General features: G+C 38.6%; 1 protein-coding gene across 17 annotated transcripts in view; it reads left to right on the forward strand.

Annotated features, from left to right (window-relative positions):
* LOC101705560 (protein FAM156A/FAM156B) overlaps positions 1-16,170 on the forward strand; it is a 32,995-nt gene extending 16,825 nt beyond the window's left edge. For 16 of the 17 annotated variants that reach the window (XM_087189657.1, XM_087189658.1, XM_087189660.1 and 13 more), the window contains one exon: positions 14,705-16,170. In XM_087189657.1, coding sequence (XP_087045783.1) covers positions 14,822-15,514 — 693 coding nt within the window. In that variant the 5' untranslated portion in view covers positions 14,705-14,821 and the 3' untranslated portion in view covers positions 15,515-16,170. Of the gene's footprint in view, positions 1-13,878; positions 14,001-14,704 lie in introns of those variants that run through there. The other variant, XM_021251208.2, reaches the window with a different exon arrangement.
* Positions 16,171-25,755: the final 9,585 nt, after the last annotated feature.

The following is a 25,755-nucleotide window of genomic DNA, read 5'->3' on the forward strand; positions in this document are numbered from 1 at the left end:
CTTCTCACCATGGAGGGTGGGACCCCTGTGTCCTTCTTGGCTTGAGTTTAAATTTCCTGGGTGGGTCTATATCTAGCCTGTGTCCTCTGTATGACTATGTCTTGTGGCTGTCTCCCACCCAGTCACCATGATAGGATGAAACCAGAAACTCTTGTAGCATAGTAGTTCTGTGTCTCCATTTTAAACAATTAACCCCTTTCCCAAATGACTCCTGATTAAATCCTCTCAAGTGTGGCAGGTGCTGCACCAGATTTCTTCTCTAACCATACATAGCCTGCCTTGGTGGAAGGAGTCACTTTCATGCTGGTTTTTTTTTTTTCTTCCTTTCATGCTGTTTTTGCAGTTTACGATAGCCATGGGCTTTTCTTGGGGTTAGCACTTCCGGCCCATTCCATTGTTACTCCCTGGAGCTGCTGACCCTTTCTGGGCTTACCTTGTGTTAGCAGAGAGAAGTGTCCCTCCCCTGGAGCCAGGATGAGCTTTCCAGACTATTTCATTCTCTTCTTTGCATCATGCTCCATTTCTTTAGCTGGTCTGTTGTTTCTGGTTTTCCTATTGGCTCCCTCTCGATTCTCAGAGATCTTTTACTTTTTTTCTTTTACCAGGTTGTTGTTTTCCAGGTATCTTGATTCCAGATCCCAAAGAGGTTGTATTGGCTACCAGTCTTTACTCTGCCATTTTTTCATTCTGTTTAAGAGTTTGAAGAATATTGACATTAGTTCTTCCCTAAAGTTCTAGTAGAATTCTGTGATGCATTCATCAAATCCTAGGCTTTTCTTTATTAGTAGAGGGGTTTTTTTTGGTAGCGTTTTTAATTACTGCCTCTATTTTGTTGTCTGTTGGTCTATTCAGTTATTTTTGTAAGATATTTACTAAATCCTGTCATTGCATTGTTTTTCCAGTACTGGTTCCTTTGTGCTTTTTTTTTTCCTTTTGTTTAACTACCCTTTGGTCCTGGAGGCCTCCCTGTCTCTATGTATGATTCACTTGAATATTTTCTGTAGTGCTGGTTTAGTGGTCATGTATTTCTTTAGGATTTCTTTGTCATAGAAAGTTTTCACTTTCCCATCAGTTTTCAAAGCTAATTTTTCAGGATACAGGAGTCTGAGTGACAATTATTTTCTTTTAGGACTTGAAACACTTTGTTCCAAGTTCTCCTGTACTTTAAGGTTTCTGCTGAGAAATCCAGTATAATTATGATAGGCTTTCCTTTGTAAGTAATTTGCTGTTTTTCTCTTAAAAGCTTTTAGTATTTTTTTGTTGAATTTCTGGAATTTTAATTATGGTCTGTCATGGGGAGGTTCTTTTCTGGCCATAGCTGTTTTTGGGTTCTATATGCCTCTTGTGTTTGAATATTGAATTCTTTTTTTTTTTCCTTAACCAGAACGTCTTTATAATACATATAACCTATGACCAGAATAGATAAAGAACTCTTACAGCTCATTAATAGACAAGCCAATTCAAAAGTAGACACAAGAAGGTAATAAATAAATAGCCAGGACAGCACAAGGAAAGGTATGCAACACTAGAATCAGAAAAATTCTAATCAGTACAATAACAAGATCGTATTATACACTCATTAGGGAGATTAAGTTAAAGGTTTTATTTTTTTTCCCATTAAGTTTATTGGTACATTTTTGGTATAAAATACAGTTACATTCATCATTGGGATCTTGTACCTTTACATGAGTATCTTGGTTCTTATTTTTTTCCCCTTCCCTTGCCTGCCCTTCACCCCCTCCACCCTTCTCTATTTGCAAAGACCTTCTTTCCATTTTTTTCCTCTTTTCATATTTTTTCCTTTCCCTTTTTTCCCTTCCCCTACCCCTTCCAATTCCTCTGGTCTTTTAGGCCTTTTCTTCCTGTTACACAATATCAGTTATACATTTTTTAAATTACAATATTAATATCTAGGAGACGTTACCACAGATTTTACAGAATTTAAAAGGATATAGAAAGCATATTACAAAAATCTTTTTTGAAATAAATTTGACAACTTCTAAGAAGTACCTTGGAAGACAAATTAATGAAACTAACTCTGGAGGAAATATAAAATTTGAATAGCTCCTATTAAAGAAAGTATATTCCTAGCTTGAAGACCTACCTATATGACAACAGCAGGCTCATAAATATTTTAACTGATAAATTATATCAAACAATTAAAGCAGAAAAAAGAAGGAACACTTCTCCCCTCATTTTAGGAACTCAACATTGTGCTAATCCTAAAACTGGATAAAGATAATAGAAGAAAAAAGTATGAACGTAGATAGAAATTTGTTTAACAAAACAAACTATTGGAAGTCAGATCTGGCAGGATGTAGAAAGTGATTTTGTTATAGGGATGGTAGTGTTGGTTCAGCATTGGAAGATCCACCCCCAAAAGTCATCATTTTAACAGAGGAAAGGAAAATGCCATATGATCCTGTCATTAGTTGGAGAAAAAATATTGGACTAAATTCTACAGCTGTTCATGGTAAAAGCTATCAGGAGACTAGAAGTAGAACAGAAACTTCTCAAAAGATTAAAGACATGTACTCCATACTTCCAGCAAGAATGCCTTATATGAATGGAGAAGATACAATGCTTTCTCCTTAAGGTGGGGAACAAGGGCAGATATGCTTCCTCTTTATCTGTTCACTAAACTTTGAAACCTAGTCCCCACCAAAATAGTCTGGCAATAAAATGACACAACTAAGATAGGATTGGCGCAGCACAAGCAAAATCTTTATATGTAGATGAAATGATCATCTACAGAGGAAATACTGAGAAATCTCTAGGAGCCCCTAGAACTTGTATTTGAATTTAGCAGGATTAGAAAACACAAGGTACATATAAAAATTCAGATCTGTGTATACTTGCTATGAATGAAGAATTGGATATTGAAATTTAAAAGTTATGTAGGAGTACAAAGGACCTAGAAAAGTCAAAAACAAAAACAGTATTGGAAGACGTTTAGTACCTAATTTTAAGACTTCTTCTAAAGCTACAGTAATGAAGGCAGTGTTGGTGTAAGGAAAGACATATAGATCATTTGAATAAAACAGAGAATCTAGAAATAGAACCACACATATATGGTCCACTGAGTTTTGAAAGATTATTTAACATTAGCATTTTATAGAATATAAACTCAGTTCAAGAGCTGAGGAAGAGATAGTGTTTGCAGCAAATGGCACTAGAACACCTGGTATCTGTATATAAAAACTTAACCTCAACCCTTTTTTTCCATACATGAAAATAACTTGAACGGATCTATGAACCTAAATATGAAAGCCTAAAAGTATAAAACTTTAAGAAGAAATGATAAGGGAATATGTTTATGAATTCAGGGTAGGCAAGAACCACCTAGGATACAAAAGACATGATATATAAAAGAAAAAAATTGATAAATGGGATTCCATCAAAATTTAGAACTTTAAATGACATCATTAAAATGAAAAGTAGTCCTTAAACAGACTATATTTACAATGCATATAACCTATGACCAGAATATATAAAGAATTCTTAGAGCTCATTAATAGACAACCCAATTAAAATGTAGACATAAGATGATAAATAGCCAGTATAGCACAAGGAATGGTGTGCAACTCTAGAATCAGAAAAATACTGATCAGTACAATAATAAGATTGAATTATACACTCATTAGGGAGATGAAGTGAAAAGTTTTAAAAGCCTTGTCATGACTTTTTCCTTCTGTTGGATTCTCCCCCTTTGCGTTTAATTTGTCACGCCCAATGGATTCATTCTGCTGGGTTTCCTGAGGTTGTGATCCTCGTTGTCTTTTCCTAGGGTATTGTCTAAAATTTTTTGGAGTGCCGGTTTGGTATTCATGAAGTTCCTGAGGTGCTCTTTATCGTGAAAGTATCTTATTTCTCCATCAATTTTGAAAGATAGTTTTGCAAGGTATATCAATCTGGGTTGGAGGCTGTTTTCCTTTAGGGCTTGAAATACATCACTCCAAGCTCTTCTTGCCTTGAGGGTTTGCATTGAGAAGTCTGCTGTGATTCTGATAGGCTTTCCTTTGTATGTGATTTGTTTCTTTTCTCTAACTGCTTGTAGATCTTTGTTCTTCTGTTGGATTTCTGGAATCCTAACTATTATATGCCTATGTGTAGATTTTTTTTTTATTAAGGCTAGCTGGAGTCCTATATGCCTCACTTAGCTGTATGTCAAGTTCTTTTCCCCTCCTTGGGAAGTTTCCAGCCATCACTTCTGTGAAGAGTTTTTTTATGTCATCTGCACTCTCCTCTTTCTTCATTGACTCCAATCAGTCTTATGTTTTTCTTCTTTGCATCATCTAGCAGCTGCTGGATTGATTTCTTGTGTTCCCTTAAAGCAATTTTTCTTTTCCTCCTCACTAATTGCAGTCTTATCTTCTATATGTGAAATTCTATCCTCACATTGGTTCATTCTGCTGTGCAGACTTTTGATGGAGTTTTTAATCTCTTGGAAATCTGTTTGTACCTGTTCTATGGATTCCATTTGTTTCCTATGTTGGGATTCCATCATGTTCCTCAGATCCTCTATTTTTTTATCTGTGTCCTCTCTAGATTTATTAATCATGTCTTGCACCATGAGCAAAATCTTTGCTGTTATCTGAGTAATTATTTCTGATTTCATTTTTCCCAGATCTTCTTTTGTTGCCAGTTCAGAGAGTCCAGGTGGTTGAGTATCAGATTGTTCCATCTCATTTCCCTTTGGGGTTGCTGTAGGTGATCCAGAAGTCTGTTTTTGAGACTTGTTTACATGTCTTCTCATTTCCACGGGAGGGGTGCTTCTGGCACCCATGCAGCTCACCTTCTCTGCCCTAGGGATGACAGCGGGGGAGCTTCCTTCCGAGTTCTGGGACTGGCTGAGCTTCTCTGCCCTAGGAGCTTGGGATGGCAGTGGGGGATCTTCCTTCTGGGTGCTGGGACCGGCTCACCTTTTCTGCCCTAGGAGCCTGGGATGGCAACGGTGGAGCTTCCTTCCGGGTGCTGGGACCGGCTGAGCTTCTCTGCCCTAGGAGCTTGGGATGGCAGTGGGGGATCTTCCTTCTGGGTGCTGGGACCGGCTCACCTTTTCTGCCCTAGGAGCCTGTCATGGCAACGGTGGAGCTTCCTTCCGGGTGCTGGGACTGGCTGAGCTTCTCTGCCCTAGGAGCCTGGGATGGAGGTGGGGAGCTTCCTTCTGGGTGCTGGGACCGGCTGAGATTCTCTTCCCTAGGAGCCTGGGATGGAGGCAGGGAGCTTCCTTCCAGGTGCTGCAACCGGCTCACCTTCTAGTTCATAGACGTTTCAGTCCATAATTGGCTGGGTCCAAAGCAGGGTGGATGACAGACAGGCATCGCAGGGGAGAAACAACATGGCACCCACACAGTAGCAAAGGCAATAAGGGGCCTCTTTTTTTTTTATATATACAAGGTCTGGCTATATATAGTTTAGGCTGGCCTGGAACTCACTGTGTAGCCTAAACTGGCCTCTTGTGTCAGCCTCCCAAGTGTGCCACTACACCTGGCTATTTTCATATTTTATATTTCTACTTACTTTCTTTTCATAATTTGCAGGGTTTTTTGCCAAACTAAATATTGTATTGTTTAACTTGTTTAGTTTATTGTTTGTTTCTACTTTAAGTTTGTCAAACTTTTCTTATTTAAATCTTTTGTTTGTTTAATAACATCCTTTTTAGGTTTAATATATATCTTATAAAAACATTTATTTGTTTATTCTTTGAGTTCTTCAAACATTTGACCATTTGGTTTTTGGGTTATATGCCTGTAACCTTCTCTACTTTGGTGTCCATAGCTTTGGGGGAGTTAAGGGATTTTGGAAGGATCTTGTTGCCCTGCTTTCTCACATGTATTTCTAATGGTTTTGTGCTGCAGGTTGAAGATTACTTAGAGTAGAAAAACTCTGTCACTATTATGTAGATCTCTTTGGTTAAAATCTGTTTCCCTATGATGTGTTTTGTATTTGATTATATTTTGGTGTTAACGCTCTTCTTCAACCTACTTAATGTAATATTTGAGCATCTTCTTACTGTCCAACCTGCTTCTGGGGACTAGATCCCAAGTACCACATAGATAGGAGAAAATGAATGTTGATGACACAAGGATAAACCAGATATTACCGTGCAGTGAAAAACAACTAAGAGCACTAACTATACCACCACTGCCAATAGCAAAGAAATCAATAATAGTAGAAATAGAGACAAATCAGATATTTATATAACCTAAGAACCAATAAAAGCTACAACTATACCTCCCTTAGCTATAGAAAAGATATCTGTAAGGGGCTGGGGGTTTAGCTCAGTGGCTCTGCTGCCTGCCCCTGCCAGTACAAGGACCCGAGTTTGATCCCTGGTACCAAAAAACAAACAAGACAAGATATCTGTAATAATAATCTAGACACAAACACAGACCAAATATTGACATACAGTAAATACCTACTAAATGCAGCAGCTGTCTAGGCCATTTCTACCCTGAATGCACCCGATCTTGTCTAAACTCAACGACTATGCTACCATTAACAATAGAAAAGAATTCAGCAATAATAACATAATCAACTAAATATCTACACTTGATCTTAGCGAAAAGGCTGAAAAGAGATTCAACTAAGTATCTAAAAAGTAATAAAGCTTAGTCATAAGAAAATAAAATGGAGGAGATGGGGGAAAGGACAAATGAAAGAATTTATAAAAGGAATGGAAGATGAAAAGGAGGAGAGAAAAGTGAAAGGATCCAATGAAAGAATAAAATTAATAGAATTTGGTTTAAAATAAAAAAGGAAACCCCAAAAAAACAAACAGAAAAAGGGAAATGGTCCAAAATATTTCTCCCTGTGTTTGGATGAGTAGTTTCTTTCCAGGTCTTGTGGTATTAAAATCCACCAGAATGCCAGGGATTTAGCTCAGTGGTTCCACCCTCCCCCAAGCACAAGGACCCGAGTTCCATCCCGGTACCAAAAAAAAAAATCCACCAGAAATGGGGGAGGGACGGAGAGTCACAGTGAGGGCCTATTTTGTTTCTGTAACTATTTCTTTTGTGTGTGTATGCTTAGTCCTGCCCTGTCTTTCCTTCTGGGTGGGGTCAATCATTATGTGATGTCTGTTGTAGGGCTGTATACACTCCGGTGGCTCACAGTGTTTGTGCTCCTCTGTATGCTTCAAGCCACTGCTATCTCCATATTGCTTTATAGCTTGAGGGCTTGTGAGGTGCTCTCCTTGCTCTAGATACCTCTCTGTCCATATACCCCGGGATGAGGCAACCATCTAACCCAAGGCCTATTCCTGATTGTGTTGTCAGATGGAGAAAGCATACTGACCACTGAGCTCTGTGCTGGACAGTCAGTGAGGGGGTTTGGTGTTAAGCAGTTGACTGGATTTGATGCCAGCATGTTCAGACCCAGCCCCTTCAGAAAACCAAAGGTGACCTGGCTGGCTTCTCACTGCAGAGGGTGGAACCAATGTCATTTCCAACCTGAGCTTACCACTCCTTAAACTTCTTAGGGGTTCTATGACTAGCGCCGCCCCCGTGATGCTCTCATGGCTGTCACTGTGTTAAGACAGTCCCAGAAACCCTGAAGTGTAGTTGTCCTGTGAGTTTTTATTCCTGGAGTAGCACGGTATTAAACAACCCTTTCCCAAAATGACTCCCAAATATGATGGGCTCTGCAGTGGATTTCTTCTCCATCTCTAGCCTGCCATGGGTAAGCAGTCAATTTCAGAGTAAAATGCCACACTGTTATTTGCAGTTTACAGTAACTGTGGGCTTTTCTTGTGGCTAGCATTGTTGGTTCATTGTTTCTCCCTGGAGTTTTTTCCTCTCCAAAGTTATCTTTTTTTTTTTTTGTACCAGAGATTGAACTCAGGTCCTTGCGCTTGCGCATGTGCAGCAGGCGGCGAAACCACTCCAAAGTTATCTTGTGTTTGCAGAGACAGGTCTCCCTCCCCAGGAGACAGGGTTAGCATTCTATAAAGCTTTGTTCTTTTCTCTGTACTGCCTTCTGTTTTCCCAGTTTCTCTCTGAGTTATGGTTTTCCTGTCAGCTCTTGATTCCTGGAGCTCTTTTTCCTTTGCTCTGTGCTAAGTTGTTTTCCAGATGTCTGGATTCCAGGTCCTCAAGAGGCTGTACTATGCTGCCAGTTTTCACTCTGTCATCTTCTAAGACTCTGGGTATTTTCATTCAGTAAGATTGACTTTTCTTATTTTAGAGTACAGTTCTATGAGTTTTAATACATGTGTAGATTCTTGGTGCCACCACCACAATCAGGATAAGGAACTCGTCCATCATGGCAAAACACTTCCTGCTGGTACTCCTTTGTACTTATATCTCCCTACCACCAATCCCTGCTAAATAGTGGTCTCTTTCCCTTTGTTATCATTTTGTCTTTTATGGAATATCATATAAATGAAACCAGATAGCTTGTGGATTTCTGAATGGGCTTCCTTCAATTAACATAATACAATAACTTGGATGAATCACAGATCAATACTATATTGTTTTTTGATGCTGAACCATTTTCCCTTGTATGGATTGGAGCCGCCCCAAACATTTATGCACTGGCTTTTTTGTGTGTGTATAAACCGAAGTTTTTGTTTCTCTAGGGTGGATACCCAGGAATGGGATTTCTGGGTCCTAAGGTAAATTTCTTATAAGAAACTATCACTCTGGGGCCGGGGATTTAGCTCAGTGGTTCCACCGCTTGCCTTGCAAGCACAAGGACCTGAGTTCGATCCCTGGTACCAACAAAAAAAAAGAAAGAAACTTTATCACTCTGGTTTTCTTTCTCACCAGCAAATATGAGAATTCCAGTTCCTTGGGAGGTTCTCTAGTACTTGGTATTGTCAGTCAGGTTTTTTTTTTAATTTTTCTTTTTTTAGTCAGTTTTATTTTACCCATTCTATGTATGATAAGATTTGTCATCACAGTTTTAATTTTTATGTCTCTTGTGGTTAATAATGATGAACCTTGTTTTAAGGGCTCATATTTAAGTCCTTTTCCCATTTTCTAATTTACATTGTTTATTTTCTTACTATTAAGTTTTACAGTACTCTATTTTTGGCTGTGGCCCTTATGGATAGCTTCCCCATTCATTGTCTATTTCTGAGCCAATATTTTGATCCCTCTCCTTCTCCTTCCTCTCCCTTCTCTCCGCCTCCCTTGTTTTTGGGATCAAACACCCAGCTTCAAGCATGCTAAGCAAGTATTCTACTACTCAGCTATATACCTAGCCCCTAGGTTTTAAATTTTTCATGCATTGTGATTTTTGTTGAAAACTTGCTCATACTTATTGTCTAGTCCCAAACCTGTTGTCCTGTAGTATCTTCTGAAAGTTTGACATTCGGGTCTCTGATATATTTTTAATTTTATATATAAATCATGTCAAGGTTCATGTTTTGTTTTTTTTTGGTAAGGTTCATGTTTTTATATGTGGATATACAACATTTGTTGGAAAATTCTCCCTTCTCTTTAATCCTCATTTATATCCCTGTCAAAACTCATCTGACCAGCCAGGCATGGTAGCACATGCCCATAATCCCAGCACTCGGGAGGCTGAGGCAGGAGGTTTGCCGAGAATTTGAGGCTAGCTAGGGCTACGTAGTGAGTTCAAGGCCAGCCTGAACAACATAATGAGACCCTGTTTCAGAAAACCAAAAAACTCATTTGATCATATTTGTATGGATCTATTTATGGCTATTTTCTGCCATCAGTTTACATGCCTAATCCTTGCCAAGACAACAGCACTCCTCCTCTAAATCACCTTTCCCCATTTTGGTTCTTGTTGATATTATTAATCTTATCTCATGTTTATTACATGTAGTATTTACATTCATGGAGTTATTACATTCCTGTAATATAGACATGGCATATTACATTCCTGTCATAAAGACATGGCATATTTTTATTCTACTTATTTCCCCTTCCCCTCCCCCTTTTCTGTCACCTACATTCTCTTGGACCCCTTCCCATTTGCAAGAGACCTATCCCCTTTTCTTCTTTTATCTATCCTTTATTGTACTCTTTATTTATACTTTGCCTTATTCAAATGACAGATACTATATGATATTCAAGCTTGTGTATATGATTTATTTTTTGTTTTTGTTTTTGAGACAGGGTCTCACTGTGTTGTTAAGGCTGGCCTTGAACTCACAGCAGTTCTTCAACCTCAGCCTCCCAAGTGCTGGGATTACATGTGTGTGCCACTACTCCCAGTGTATGATTTATTTCACTCAACATTGTATTTTACAGCTGCATCCGTTTTCCTACAAATGTCTCAAATTTATCCTTCTTTATAGCTGAGTAGTAATCCACTATGTATGGATACCACATTTCCTTTATCTAATTGTCTGTTGATGGGTATACAGGTAGTTTCTGGGATTTAGCTATTTTGAACTGTGCTGCTGCTATAAACATTGGTATGTATGTGTATCACTGTAGTATAATATCTTTAGCTCTTTGGGGAAGAAACCTAGAAGGGGGATAGGTGGGTCATGTGCAATTTCTAATTTTAGTTTTTTGAGGAATTTCCATAATGGTTATATTAGGTTATATTTCCACCAACAAGATATAAAGGTTTGTATTTCACTGCAGCCATGCCAGCATTTGTTATTTTTTGATTTCTTAATGATTGCTATTCTTTCTGGTCTAAGATGGAATCTTAGCCTTGTTTTAATTTGTATTTCTCTAGTGGTCAGGAATATTGAATATTTTTTCATGTATTTCTGGGGCATTTGCATTTTTTCCTCTGAGAAGAGTCTGTATATTTCACTTGTCTATTTCTTGATTGGGTCTTTTATTTTAGGTGGTCTAATTTTTTTTTTGGTCTAATTTGTTTTGAGTTATTTACATAGTCTAGACATTAGTCCTCTGTTTGAGGAATAGCTGGCAAAATTTTTTCCCATTCTGTAGGTTGTCTCTTCACTCTACTAATTGATTTTTTTTGCTGTGCAGAAGCTTTTTTAATTTGATGTAATCCCATTTGTTGATTCTTGCTCTTAATTTGTTGTACAGTTGTGGTTCTGTTTAGGAAATCCTTTCCTACGCTTACAGCTTTAAATATTTTACTTATTTTATCTTCCAGTAGGTTCAATGTTTCTGTTTTAATGTTTAGATTTTGGGGGGAGGGTTGAGACAGTATCTCACTTTGTAGTTCATGCTGGCCCTGAAATCACTATGTAGGCCAGACTGACCTCAAACTCTCCGTGATCCTCCTGCCTCAGCCTCCCAAGTGCTGGGATTATGGCGTGCGCCACCAATGCCTGGCTTAATGTTTAGATCTTTGAACCATTTTTATTTTATTTTGGTTACATGGTGAGAGATATGGGTTCAGTTTCAGTCTTCTGCAAACAGATATCTAGTTTTCCCTGCCGTATTTGTTGAATAGGTATCTTTCCTCCAATGTATGCTTTTGGCCCCTTTGCCAGAGATCAAATAGCTAAATGTGTCTATGGATGTTTCTGTATTGTCTGTTCTGTTCCATTGATCTACATGTCTGTTTTTCTTTCAGTACCATGATGCTTATATTATGGTTGTATAATTTGTATTATGATTGTATAGCTTGAGGTCAGGTAGTGTGTTGCCTCCTTTGCTCTTGTTGCCCAAGATTGCTTTTGCTATTCTGGGTCTCTTCTGGTTCCATATAAATTTTAGGATTGTTTTTTTCTAGTCCTGTGAATTATTCTGTGATATTTTGATTGGGACTGCATTGAATCTGTGTAATAGTTTTGGGAGTGTAGCCATTTTGACAATATTAATCCAGCACTACTCTTCATTTCTGCAACTTTATGACAAGTGTTAAAACTGAATGATGTGAATTCTTCAATTCATTCTTGTTTCAGAAGTTTAGAAGTTCCATATTTTGGTTGACATCTCATTAATTCTACAGATCAACTCAGGGATAATTCACTTATTTCCATGTTGAGTTTTCTGATCCATGAACACAATGTTTTTATTAATTTTGCCTCTTTGATTTCTATGTTGAGCATTTTATAATGTTCAGCATACAAATCCTATATGTTTTGTTATATATGTAACGATTTCACTGAGTTTGAATCCATTATAAATAATGTTTTTAAATTTAGATTTCTCATACTTATATGGTTGTTTTACATGTGTATGCCTTATGTTCTGTATCATTACTAAACTCAGCCATTATTTCTAAGTTTTGGAGGAGATAGAGTTGTGGTCAGCATATATAATGAATGTTTAACTTTTAAAAAAAAATTACAGTAAAATGCACATTGCCATTAACCTCCCTCAAAGTACTCCCCCTCATTCTAATACATTTATCCCATTGTTTTTGTCATTTTCTGAAACAGTTCTGGAAGTCCTCTCTCATGTCTTTGCGAGTTGTGTTAAAAAATATACTGAATACTGTTGTTGTATTCTATCCAGTGGAAATGCAGCCTTGTAGAAAAACATTACAGTATGTCCTCATTCACCTTATTCACTGCATCTGGTACCGTGTGACTTCTGGCTCTTCCCCAAAGTCAAAATGACCGTTAAAGGTGAACATTTTGAATTGATTCAGGGCATCAAGGCACCCATGACAGTAGAACTACAAACATGACAGAGGACTTCCCAAACTCCTTCAGAAAGTGGCAAGAATGATTGGATAAGTGTGTTAGAAGTAAGGGGAAATTTTTTTTTTTTTTTTGGTACCGGGGATCGAGCTTGGGTCCTTGTGCTTGCAAGGCAGGCAGTGGAACCACTGAGCTAAATCCCTGGCCCTAGGGGAAATATTTTGAGGAGATTTAATGGCAATGTAGATTTACTGTAATAATTTATTTTAAATTTAAACATTTACCATATTTTTTAATTAGACCTCATACATTGGGTATTCCAAGTACATAGTCATGAGATCTATGAGAAGAGACAACATATTATTCCTCCTTTCTCATTTGTATACTGCTGACTGTTCTGGCATTGTTCCACAATCTAGGACTTCCAGAATGAAGCTGAATAGGGGTGTTAAAACTGGTCATCTCCATGTTTTTTTTTCCAGCCTTATAAAGAAAGCATTGAATCATTGACCATTATGTAGGATATTAGGTGTACGGTTTTTTTATATGTGCCCTTGAACAGGTTCAAGAAGTGATCTTTTATTCCCAGTGTGTTAGAATTTTTAATGTCATCAGTGGATTTTCCATCTTCTCAAATAGTTTTTCTTATACATTAATATGATCCTGTCCTTTTTCTTCTTCACCGAAACTCACAATCTGTGGATTATATTGACTGATTTTTAATTAATAAAACAAGAACCTTTGTGTTCCTGGTATAAAATCCACTTGATCATGGTATATGATTCTTTTCATATATTGCTTATTTTCTGTTCAAGAATTTTGTGCTAAGACAGAATTTTGTGCTAATTTGCTAAGACAAAATATTAGTCTGTAGTTTCTAGGTGTCAGTCCAGTGCTACCCTCATAAAATATTTTAGGAGTGTTCCTTCTGCTGTGTTTTATGGAAGAAATTGTTTAAAATTGGTGTAATGTCTTCATTTCGTGTTTGATAGAATTTGCCAATAAAACTTTGTGGGCCTAGAGATCATTTTGCAAACATTTTTAACTGAAAATTTAATTTCTGTAAAAAAAGATTTAGGGCTGTGCACCCAATTTCATTTCTGGTTAGTTTTGGTAGCTTATGATTTCCCAGTCATTGGTCCATGTGATGTAAACGATATAATTTATGTGGACCCTATTGTAGTATGACCATGTTGTCTTTTTTCTGTTTTCTGAGTTTGTAATAAAATTCCTTCTTTGACTCCTGCTATTGGTAACTTGTTTCCTTCGTCCCTTTTTTCCTGGTACAAGTTTATCAGTTAAATTCATCATTTCAAAGCAATGTTTGGTTTCATTCAGTTTCTCACTCTTTTTGTTTTTATTTGCTATCTCTTTATTTTGTCTCCTATCTTTTAATAGGAAAAATTCTTATTTATATACATTGAGAATTTTCAGAAGATTATTGTAACAAGAGCAGCCTTTTGACCAAAGCCAAGGATCTCAAAGGCAAAAATTCCAGAGGGTGTGTAACTATGGTATAAATACTTCCAATTTAATAAAAGTCTACTTCATGAAAGTATGTAAATACTTATCAGAAAATCATGTGTTAGTCACAAATTGTTCATCCTTACAATTATTCTAGACAGCAACTTAGAAAAACTCATTCAGCAAGGGCAGGGTGTGTTGGCATATGCCTGTAATCCCAGCATTTGGGAAGCTGAGGCAGAATGCTGAAGAAATTGGGCCTAGGTTGGGCAACTAAGTAGGACACTGTCTCATAATTTAAAAATAAATTGAAAGAACTGGGGATCTAACTCTGGTCGGGTCCCCAACATTTGCTGCCTACTGTGGGAAAAAAAGAGCAAGGAATTAATATTGTTCATGACATTTCATCATTGTGTATCCCTCATGGTTGCAATGATTGGCCTTGTTTCTACAACTTTTGAGATGTACCATCAGCTCTCTGAGCGCTGGACATGTATTATCTCTTGTAATCCTTAGAAGTAGCCTAGAAGGTATATCATGTGATCGACCCCATTTTACACCTAGGAAGTGGAGGTACAGAAAGATTAAGTAAGACAGGGGCCAGGGATTTAGCTCAGTGGTGCCACCGCCTGCCTTACAAGCACAAGGTCCTGAGTTCAATCCTCGGTTCAAAAAAAAAAAGATTTAAGTAAGACGGATAGTCATGAGTTTTCTTTCTTCTCTTTTCACCCTTCATTGCAGTCTGGTATCTTCTGGCCGTGAACTTTCCTACCTCCAGTCTAGTTATTTGAAAACCTCCAGCTTCACCTGATCTAGACTCCAGTGCCTGGCAGAGCTTCTAGCTCAGACAAGACCTCCATGGATCCACTCCAGAAATGGAATCCAGGGTTGATTTCTGGATCTTCCCAGATGCCCACCACAGAGACCTCCCAGGAAGGCGCAGCAGCCTCTCAGCCTTCCTCCTCAGAACAGCTAATGATGGGCCTCGGTGACCTGAGCATCAGTCCTGGCTCCAACCCCGCTGTGCCTCTGCAAGAGGGACTGTTCCAGCAGCAGCACAGGGAGAAGACTCTGCTGGAGCAGCACTGGGAAAGGCTGGGGTTCCCTCAGAAGAAGAAAGCATTCCTGGGGCACTTCAGACGCAGGCACCGTGATCACATGGCACCTTACCCAGTCGAAAGGGAAACCAGGATCTCTTTCCCAGGTGATAGAGCTCAGAATCAATTCAGATGCCAATGTCGATACTGCCAGGGCCACATGCCAAATATTTCTGGGGTCACTGGGGAGAGGAATGGGAACCCCAGTCCTTCCTCCTGGGAAACCCTTGTGCAGGGTCTCAGTGGCTTGACCCTCAGCCTGGGCACCAACCGGCCTGGCATTCAGCCAGGTGGGGTGCAGCAGCAGCAGCAGCAGCAGCAGCAACAGCAACAGCAGCAGCAGCAACAACAGCAGCAGCAGCAGGAGCCAGAGGAAAAGCTCCAACTGGAGAGGCAGCAGGAAAGCAAGAACATGTTCCAGAGGCTGTTCAAGCAGTGGTTGGAAGAGAATTGAGATGCCCATCTTCATGGGACAAAGACCCTTAGGGATTCAGACAGTACTGTGTTGCCAGCTCTTGGGAGGTGGGCTTCTTTTGGGGACCAAACAGTCACTATCGGAGGAGGAATCCCAAGACCTGTGTTATGACCAAGAAGGTCCTCATCTTTCCTGCCTGTCATTTGTGGAGCACTGAGAGGCGTTCAGGGACCGAGGAGACTGCACACCAGTGTTCCCCACCTCCTCTCATCTGGTTCCCATGCCGCGTGTTGTCAATTTTCCAGCCTACATCTCCGTCTTTGCTCCTTAACTTGTTGTCAGGGAGATATCTTTATAAGATGTCTATGTAGTGTGAATGCCTTGTTGATGTCCATGTGATTTTGTACCATTTTACTGACTGCCACCCAGGAACAGAGCTAGGTCTGTTTGAAATGGGGGCACTTGACACTGAGATCTAGGTGCAAACATCTGCTGCCAAACAAAGTGTGGGAAAGGGATGTGGAATTGGAACTTGATGGTTCACCATTGTACTGTCAGTGTAAACTATTATGACTATGATAAGCTGACTGTATGTGTTTCCCTGCCGCTTAGCAATTGAGTAGTTAACCCCCCTGCAAGACTTTCACCTGGGTACCTCATCGCTAACACCAAATAAACATATGTGTGAAAGGAAAGTAACATTAGAATGCAGGTTTGTTATCGATAGTGTTTTGTTTCTTTTTGGATCTCAGATCACTACCTTGAAATCCCCAACTAGCAGGCCGGAGTATATCAAGAGGAGCTCTGCACCATGGAGATTTGGAAGAAGGGAAGGGGGCAGGCCCAGAACACAATCCAGCCACTCTTTGAGTGGGACCAGCATTCATACCAGCCAGGCAGTGAGGTTGGAAGAAAGTCCTCTGGTACATAGGGGTGGAAGCAGAGGCCACTGCCCCCAGGAGGTGCCCCTGAATGTTGGCACTGGTGCCCTGAATGAGATTTTCAAGAGCCTTTCCTTGCTGCCTGGTACACTGGGTCGGTGACTGTGAACAGCAGTTTTGCACCTGCTTCCTGAGAACCAGAATAGCATTGAGTTATTTCAAAATCCTACTGGAATTTAGACATGTGTCTTTTAATTTCAAGAAGCCTGAATGATTAAATTTACCTTCTTTTCCCCTACAGAATCCTGTGATGTGCACCCACCCAGCCAGGGACCTGAGATTTCTTCTGAGCCAAAACCAATCTGCATTGTGTCAGTCTCTTTTTAGGGAGGCCCCAGGACTGCATTGGTGTACAAATTTGTGTCTCCTGCTGGTAGAAGTGACGTGAGAGCAGGTAAGTTTCTTAGGTTGGAACTTGGGGTCTCGTCAGAGAGCTTGAGAGTTAAGATGACTCTGCCAGGATCGTCTCCTAGGTTCTCCCAGGGCAGCTTTTCTTTCTTGATACTCAGAGGCCTAAAATCAGGACAGTGATTTGGAAGGGTGTAGAAGGATAGCATAGCAGTGCACTTTTGTGGATGTTTACTCAGTGTCTCTCTTCTATGACTCTCTTCTGTGTATTCCTGATGGTTCACTCATTTCATCCTGTCTTATAGACCTATCATTTAGCAACAATGCCAGTTCCACATTAGGGACCGTGCCAAGTTCACACAGACAGCAAAACTCTGAACTACCTTATGAGTTTAGGCAGGTTGTATTCTAGCTGGCATCCTTTACTGTTTAATTTCTGTAAGAGCTTGGGTGATGTGCAGAGTCCCAGTGACCTCAGTGGACATTTCATGCCTTAAAGGACCAAGTCTTGCTGAGATACAATGTTTAATCCTCACTACTATGCAGTGGAGCAGGGCTAATTATTCCACATTGCAGGAAATTCACAGAGGTTATAAAGTACTGGCTAGAAACACGAGCCTTTACCTGACCCTCCACAGGTATTAGCCACAAAAGTTCCATAGTGCCAGTGGCAATCAAAGGTTGACCCAATCACCAAGGCTTTAATTTTTTCACTTGTCCTCCCCTCATTCTCTCATATGCTGACTGCTGTGGTAGGGAAATGAGAAGTTGTAGTGCTTGCCTTTACCCTCTGATATTGAGCTTTTAATTGAGAAAAATTGGACACTGTCTTTTCTGTCTCCTCCTGCTATGTATGTCAAAGTAGTACACAATGGGTAATTTATAAGTATAATTAAGTTTACTTCTATAGTCCTTGAGGCAAAGAAGGCCAAGATGAAGGTGCTGTTGTGTGGTACCTGCTGAGGGACTTACTGTTTCCTCATATGGTGGAAGGTCAGAGGGCGAGGGGGGATGAATGAATTTGACAAAATCCAAGACCTGTTAATGATAAAAAGTCTCAGCAAACTGGGGGATGAAGGGAGTGTGCTCAACCTATAAAGAGCATGTATAACAAGCCTACAGCTAACATAATGTCATCACATAGTAAAAAGGAATGTTCTTCCCGTGAGAGCAAGAACAAGGCAGGATGTCTGATCCCACTGTGCACAATGCCTGGAAATATGGAGAATTTAGACAGGAAAATACATGTCCCCTCACAGACAGACAAAGGGTTTCCTCTCCAAAATTCATGTGGAAATTTAATCCTCATTTTGAAATTATAAGATGTAGGAGCAGAAGGGATCTTCAGGAAATAATTAGTGCTCTGCTCTCCTTAATGGATTAGCCCATTCATTCCATTAATAAATGAATGGATTAACAAGTCAGTGGGTTAATGTGGAGAGTTGGTGTCCTGTAAAAACCAGTTTGGTCAGGGCTCATCATGCTCAGCTCCTTGTCTCCCTTCTATGTGATACCTTGATCTACATGAAGACTCTGTCAGCAAGAAGATCATCACCATATATACCTCTCAGTTCAGAATTGTGAGCCAAAATAGTTTCCTGTGTATCTTACCCACTATGGGGCATTCTGTTTTGAGTAATAGAAAATGGACTAAGACAACATGATGGTCTGATGTTTGTAAGCACATAATTCATGAAGCTCTAAAGTGAAAACTATTAAAATGCCTACTCACTGGTGAAGGGATAAAAGAAAGATTGTGTATCTACATAGTAGAACATTACTCAACATTGTGGAGGGACAAAATATTCATACATGCTATAGCGTGTTTGAACCTCAGAAAAACTTTGCTAAGTGACAAAAGCTACACAAAAAGGACCACTTACTGCATGAGTGGGTTTATAGAAAATGCTCAGAAAGAGCAGTTCCACACAGATAGGACTGGGATTAGCGGCTGCCTTTGCCTAGTTGTAGTTATGGAGATTGACTGTTACATGGGAAAAAGGGATCTGTCTAAGGTGCTAGAGGAGTTCTTAAACAGTGTTGGAGTGCACAACTGTGTAAATTTGCTGAAAGGCACTGCATTTGTACTTTTTATTAGTACATAGTACATTATGTTTGCAGTACAGAATGATTACATTTATGTGGGAAATTGGTACATGTACCGAACACATTTTAATTCTTTTGTCATCCCATATCCCACCCATCCCTCACTGCTCCTTCCAACTCTTGGTCTCCTTCCCATTTTTAAAAGCTCCATCTCCAGTTTTCTCTTTTAATTCTTTTTTTCCCATCCCCCTTTCCTTTTATCCCTCCCCATCCCTCCATCTCTTTTTCCTCTTACCATTTGAAAAAGATCTCCCTACTTCCTATTATCTATCTTTTACTTTGATCTTTCTATTTTGAGCTTCTCATATAAGAGAAACTGCAATATTTAAGCTTGGGTATCTGATTTATTTCACTTAACATTATGGTCTCAGGGTGCATCCATTACCTATGAATGCCTCAAGTTTATCCTTCTTTATGGCAGAGTAGTACTCCATTGCATATAAATACCACATTTCTTTTATCCATTCATGTGTTGATCGGTATATAGTTTGTTTCCAATATTTAGCTATTATAAATTGTGCTTATTTGTATCTTTGGTTGCATGAAATTCATAGTACATTAGGGGTGCCACAATAAATGTGATTTTATTTATTTTTTTTGGTACCGGGGATTGAACTCGGGTCCTTGTGCTTGCAAGGCAAGCAGCGGAACCACTGAACTAAATCCCTGGCCCCAATAAATGTGATTTTAAAAGGTAATGATGCACATGTGAAATCTAGTTACGGAGAAAAGGTATGCAGTCAATTCTTTTTTTGTTTGTTTGTTTTTGTTTTTGTTTTTTTGGTACTAGGGATCGAACTCAGGTCCTTGCGCTTGCAAGGCAGGTGGCGGAACCACTGAGCTAAATCCCCAACCCTTGAGCTAAATCCCCAGCCCTATGCAGTCAATTCTTTATAACAGTAAAGGATCTCCTGCTCTCTTTCCATGCTCTGTATCCTGCCTACGTTTTCCATATACGTATATACTTGATGCTACAGTGGAACAGACACTGTGCACATCTGAGCAGAAAGTGTGCACATTTCCATGTGTCTTTGTGCGTATATGTATGTACAATCACAAGTAGCCACTCTTTAGTTGAACATACCTATTGGCTGGCAATTCTTTATCTGTAGGTAGGCTCCTGAAATCCATCTTGCTTCCTAAATATCACATATGTCATTTAAAAATTATGATTCTCAACAAGCTCTGCATTGGTCTCAGATAACCAACCTCAGCTCTTTGCTTGAACCCCTGTTCCTAGGAAGGCCTCAGAGTGGTGAGCACTGTGATCTCACGCTAGGGACTCCTTTCTGAGCAAAAGACCCTTGAGAATGAGCATCAGCAAGGTTTTCAAGACAACAGCTGTCAGATGCCTTCCCACCTGAGTCCTGTCTCCCTCCCCCTTGGCCTCTCTGGCTATCAAGTAGGGAAGGGAATGTTAAAGAATAAACATAAGCCTGGGTCCTTGAGATTTTTCTACATATGGCTGTAAGATAAATGACTCAAACATAGTTATCAAAAAAGAAGGGACTTGATCAGTTTTTTTTAATTGGTTAACAACAAACTGGGTTATAAAGTCCAAGATTATATTTGACAACAAGACAGGTGAACAGGAGTGTGTGCTTAGGTTTCTTAACCTCAGCTGTACATCAGACCTTCAGTGGAGCAATTTTAAGCAACAAATATACGGTGCTCAACTCTGGAGATCTTGATTTAGTTGGACTGGGATGAGCCCTGGAGTTTCTGCAGTTGTGGAAATGGATCCATCTTTTTTTTTCATTTTTTATTTCTTAATTAGTACATGTCTGTAGTACGTAATACTACATTCCTCAAGGAGAATTGTTGTGTGTACATAACACATCTTAATTCTTTTTTTCATCCCTTTCCTTCCCCTCCCCTCTTCATCTCTTGGTCCCCCTCCATTTTGCAAAAGATTTATCTCCCTACTTCCTGTTGTGTAACTTTTATTTTGCTCTTTATTTCTATTTTGGCTTTTTCATATAAGAGAAACCATGCAATATTTAAGCTTGTGTGTCTGATTTATTTCATTTAATATTATGGTCTCAGGGTGTATCCATTTACCTATAAATGCTTCGAGTTTATCCTTTCTGGCAGAGTAGTACTCCATTGTATATAAATACCACATTTCTTTTACCCATTCATGTGTTGGTGGGCATATAGGTCACTTCCAAGATTTACCTATTATGAATTTTGTTGCTATAAACGTGTATGCATGAATCACTGTAGTATGATATCCTAACTCTTTCTAGAAGGGTAAGAGAATGGAATTTATAGTTTAAGTTTTCTGAGGCATACTGATTTCTGTAGTGGTTGTACTAGTTTACATTCTCAACAACAACGTAGAAGGCTTAGCTCAGGGGATTTAGCTCAGCGGCACAGCGCCTGCCTGGCAAGCGCGCGGTCCTGAGTTTGATCCCCGGTACAAAAAAACAAACAAACAAACATAAAAATCCAGAAACATTATACAGATAACCTCCCTAAGACACAACATAGTAGTTCTTTGAAAATGGAAGGTGGTTCTTCCAGGAAGATCATGGAGTGGAGCAGGAACAAATCAGCCTGTCTAAGATTCAGGATACAGACACTAGAAAATAACTTGGGGAAGGAAAAAAGAGAAAGTTGGATTCCTTGGACCCAGGAAGGACCTGAAGGGAAAATTGGAGGCTACAGAGAAATTGAAGAGACAGACTACAATGCAGAAAAAGGAAGGGATAACCTGTATTTTTTCCTCAGCTCCTGGCTTATGGCATGAGAAAGGAAGATTGAAATTATAGAGACACAGTGAAAGTGGACGACTCCAGAGGCATTCAGGAAGAAATGCACCAGTGCAATGGAGCAGTGGATGCTGTGCACTACAAAAGCTGATTGTCAGGGGGACATAAGCAATACTGCAGTCAAGTACCAAAGAACTGGGTGTTAAGGCCAAATAGGCTGCAATCTCTCATCCCTAATAAACAGAAGAGGCAGAATCCTGGGACAGACTCTTAAGGCCAAAAGCCAGCTATCCCTAGAAGGCATCTCTGAAAAGTAGTCATTTTCTGAAGAGGTCTCGATACTAGTAATAAAACTACATACCATAAGTGGTTTACAAGCATCAGTGCAGAAAATAAATTAAAAAACTAGAAAACACAGAAGCAAGCTGCGATCCCAGACCTCCTGCTCACCCAAGGCAAATCCAGGGGGGATTGAGGTAGAAGAAATCAAAAGCCACTCAGCTAAACTTTCTGAAATGGCAGTAGCAGAAGTAACAAAGCAGATGAACAAATCTCTAGGGGAAAAAAACCCCAGATAATTAAAAAGATAATGACCATAATGAAGGACATGGTTAGTGAATCTAGAGTAAATACATATAAAAAAATAGAGGAGCTTAGGAAAATGATGGAAGCCTTGAGTGCCAAATATAGGAAAGAATTAGATTCTGTAAAACAAATTCAAACATGTATCCAGGGGATTAAAAATTCCATTGACAGTATAAGCACCAGAATCAACTGATATGAAGATAGAATATCAGATCTAGAAGACAGGGTTATAGATGGTTATTGTCAATGAAAGACTTCTTAAAAATAACAAGGAATCACAAATCAATCCAGCAGCTGCTAGACAATGCAAAGAAGAATGATATAAGACGAATTGGGATCAATGAAAAATCAGAAGACAGCACAAAGGACATAAACCTGTCCACAGAAGCAATAGCAGAAAACTTTTGAAACATGGAAAAAGAATTTGGCATACAGATAAGGCATATAGGACTTCAAACCGCCGTGATTGGAAAAAACTACACCAAGGCATATACTAATCAAGATTCAAGAAATTCAATACAAGAACAATATTAAAAGCTGTTAAGAGAAAAGAAACAAATCACCTATAAAGGAAAACCTATCAGAATCAGCAGACTTCTCAACACAAACCCTCAAGTCAAGGAGAGCTTGAAGTGAAGTATTTCAAGCCCTAAAGAAAAACAACGTCCAACCCAGATTGATGTACCCTGCAAACCTATCTTTCAAAATTGATGGAGAAATAAGGTACTTCCATGATAAAGAACACCTGAAGAAATTCATGACCACCAAACCAGCACTCCAAAAAGTTCTGAAAGGCATTCTAGACAGCAATTCTGAAAGTCCCAAAGGAATGAATACCAGGCAAAGCAAGCAATTAAATAGAAGGGGGAAAAAGGAATCAAAAGGAAAATAATATGTTGACAAGGTCAAGGCAATACCTGTCATAATAACCATCAATGTGAATGGTCTCAATTCACCAATCAAAAGAAACAGATTGGCAAAATGGATTAAAAAACAAGATCCAATAATATGCTGCCTGCAACAACACAGTTAACCTAAATTCATATACAGTTAAAGGACGGGAAAGAATGCTTCAGGCAACAGGAACCCAGAAAAATGCAGGAGTAGCTATTCTATTTGTAGTCACAGTGGATTTCAGGCCAATATTGATCCAAAGGTCACTACATACTTGTTAAGGGAACAATCCAACAGGAAGAGATAACAATCAGACCATAGTGCAATGATACTGGAAATCAATGGCAAAAGAAACCACAAAAACTACATAAACACATGGAAATTAAATAATATCCTCCTGAACAACCAGTGGGTCACAGATGAGATTAAAGAAGAAATTAGTTTCTACAATTAAACAATAATGCCAACATGACATACTGGAACTTGTAGGTTGCAATGAAAGCAACTCTATGAGGGAAATATATAGCAATGAATTCCCACATCAGAAAAACAGAGCAAGCTCAAATAAGTAGCCTAATATTGAACCTCAGGCATGTAGAAAAAGAAGAGAAAGTTAAATCCAAAGTGTGTATGAGGGAAGAAATTATAAAAATCAGAGTAGAAATTAATGCAATTGAGATGGAAACAATACACAGAATCAATGAATTGAGTTGGTTCTTTGAAAGATTAAATAAAATAGACAAACTCCTAGCCAACCTTATCAAAAGAAGGAAAGAAAAGACCCAAATTGATGCAATTAAGAATGAAAAGGGTGAAATCATAACAGAACCTGCAGATATCCAGAAAACAATTAGTACTTATTTGAGAACATGTATGATAAGTTTAAAAAGTCAGAAGAAATGGGTAGATTCCTAGACATACATGAATCATCAAAATGGAATCAGGAAGATATAAAAATTCTAAATCCAATGTCAGTTAATAAAATTGAAGAAGTAATTTAAAGAAATACCAACAAAGAAAAGCACAGGTCCTGACAGATTCACTGTTGAATTCTACAAGAACTTAGAGAAGATCTAATGCCACTACTCCTCAAACTTTTTAATGAAATTGAAAAGGAAGCAGTAATCCCAAAGTAATTCCTAGAGGCAAGCATTACCCTGATAACAAAATCAGAGAAAGATCCAACCAAAAAAGAGCACTATAGGCCAGTCTCCTTAATGAACATAGATGCAAAAATCCTCAATAAGATACTGGCAAACAGAATGTAGCAAATCTTCGAGAAGATTATACACCATGACCAAGTAGGATTCATCCCAGTGATTCAAGGATGGTTCAACATATGCAAATCAATAAATGTAACACACCACATTAACAGAAGCAAGGACAAAAATCACATTAGCATCCTAATAGATACAGAAAAAGCATTTTGAAAGTCCAACTCCAATTCATGATAAAAACCCCACTAATGAGGTACAGAGGGAATAAAGAAAAACACTATGAATTTACCAAAATGTTACCAATTACCGAAATGTTATTGGAATTAGCAATATCATCATTTTCATTAAACAATATTGTATGTGTAGAACAAGACTCAAGTTCCATAGTTCTTCCTCTCCCCAACTCTACCTGATACTTCTTTTTTTTTTTCCAGAGTGGCTTTATTTTGTAAATCTATCATGTATGAGAGTTCCAGTTGACCTGCATCCTTCCAAGCATTTGGTACCAACAGTCATTCTAATAGTCATTCTCATAATATTTCATCATGATTTTAATTTGGCTAATGATGTTAAACTTTTTTTTATGTGTTTACCATTCTTTTTTAAAGTCTTTGGGAAATTGTCCATTCAAGTCCTTTTCATATTATTTTTTTAAAAATTGGTTGGTTTATTTATAGTTGAGTTTTGACAATTTTTTCTGTACTCTGGACAAGTTTTTTGTTGTTGTTGTTTTTTGGTACCCAGAATTGAACTCAAGGACTCACTCTTGCCAGGCAGACATTGCACTGGTAAGCTATGCTCCTGGTTCTGCCATTCTGAAATGTAAGTAAACTTTGTATTTCTTAGGCCCTTGACATTAGGCAAGTAAGTAAATGACTTAAACTGTTGTTATCCAGTAGCTCCTTCTAAATGTGACTTACCAACTAAATGTTGATGGGTTGTGGGTTGTTTGCCTATCCTTCTGGAGTTAAGATTCCAGGTTCTTCTCATCTCAAACGAGGAAAAGTGAATAATAGGAGAAAAGGACTCTGCAGAGTGAGTTTGGGCCAAATAAAGAGTAAAAGGGTGAGAGCTAAGATAAAAATATATGCTATGTCTGGGAAACACATCGTGGGCTATTGTGGAAAGTTACTATATTACAAGTTTTTTGTTGAATATGCCATTGGTGAATATTTTCTTCAAGTATATGGCTTGCTCTGTTCTCTTGGTATACAATCTTCAATGAGCACAATTTTAAATTTTAATGTAAGTTCAATTTATCAATTTTTAAAATGGATCATGATTTTGGTGTCATTTCTTAACCCATCCCTAGTTTTTGACAGTTTTCTACAATATTTTGCTCTCCAAGTTTTGCAGTTTTGTATTTTACATTTAGATCTCAGATCCATTTTGGGTTAATCCTTGTATAGGCCATGATTTGTTATTTTTTACATATGGGTGATAATTATCCTAATTTTTTTCCCTTAGTATATGTG

The sequence above is a fragment of the Heterocephalus glaber genome, unplaced genomic scaffold (assembly GCF_053883595.1).
Source record: "Heterocephalus glaber isolate CG9 unplaced genomic scaffold, H.glaber_assembly_v1.0 deba00001545, whole genome shotgun sequence".
NCBI classification, from domain to species: Eukaryota; Metazoa; Chordata; class Mammalia; order Rodentia; family Bathyergidae; genus Heterocephalus; species Heterocephalus glaber.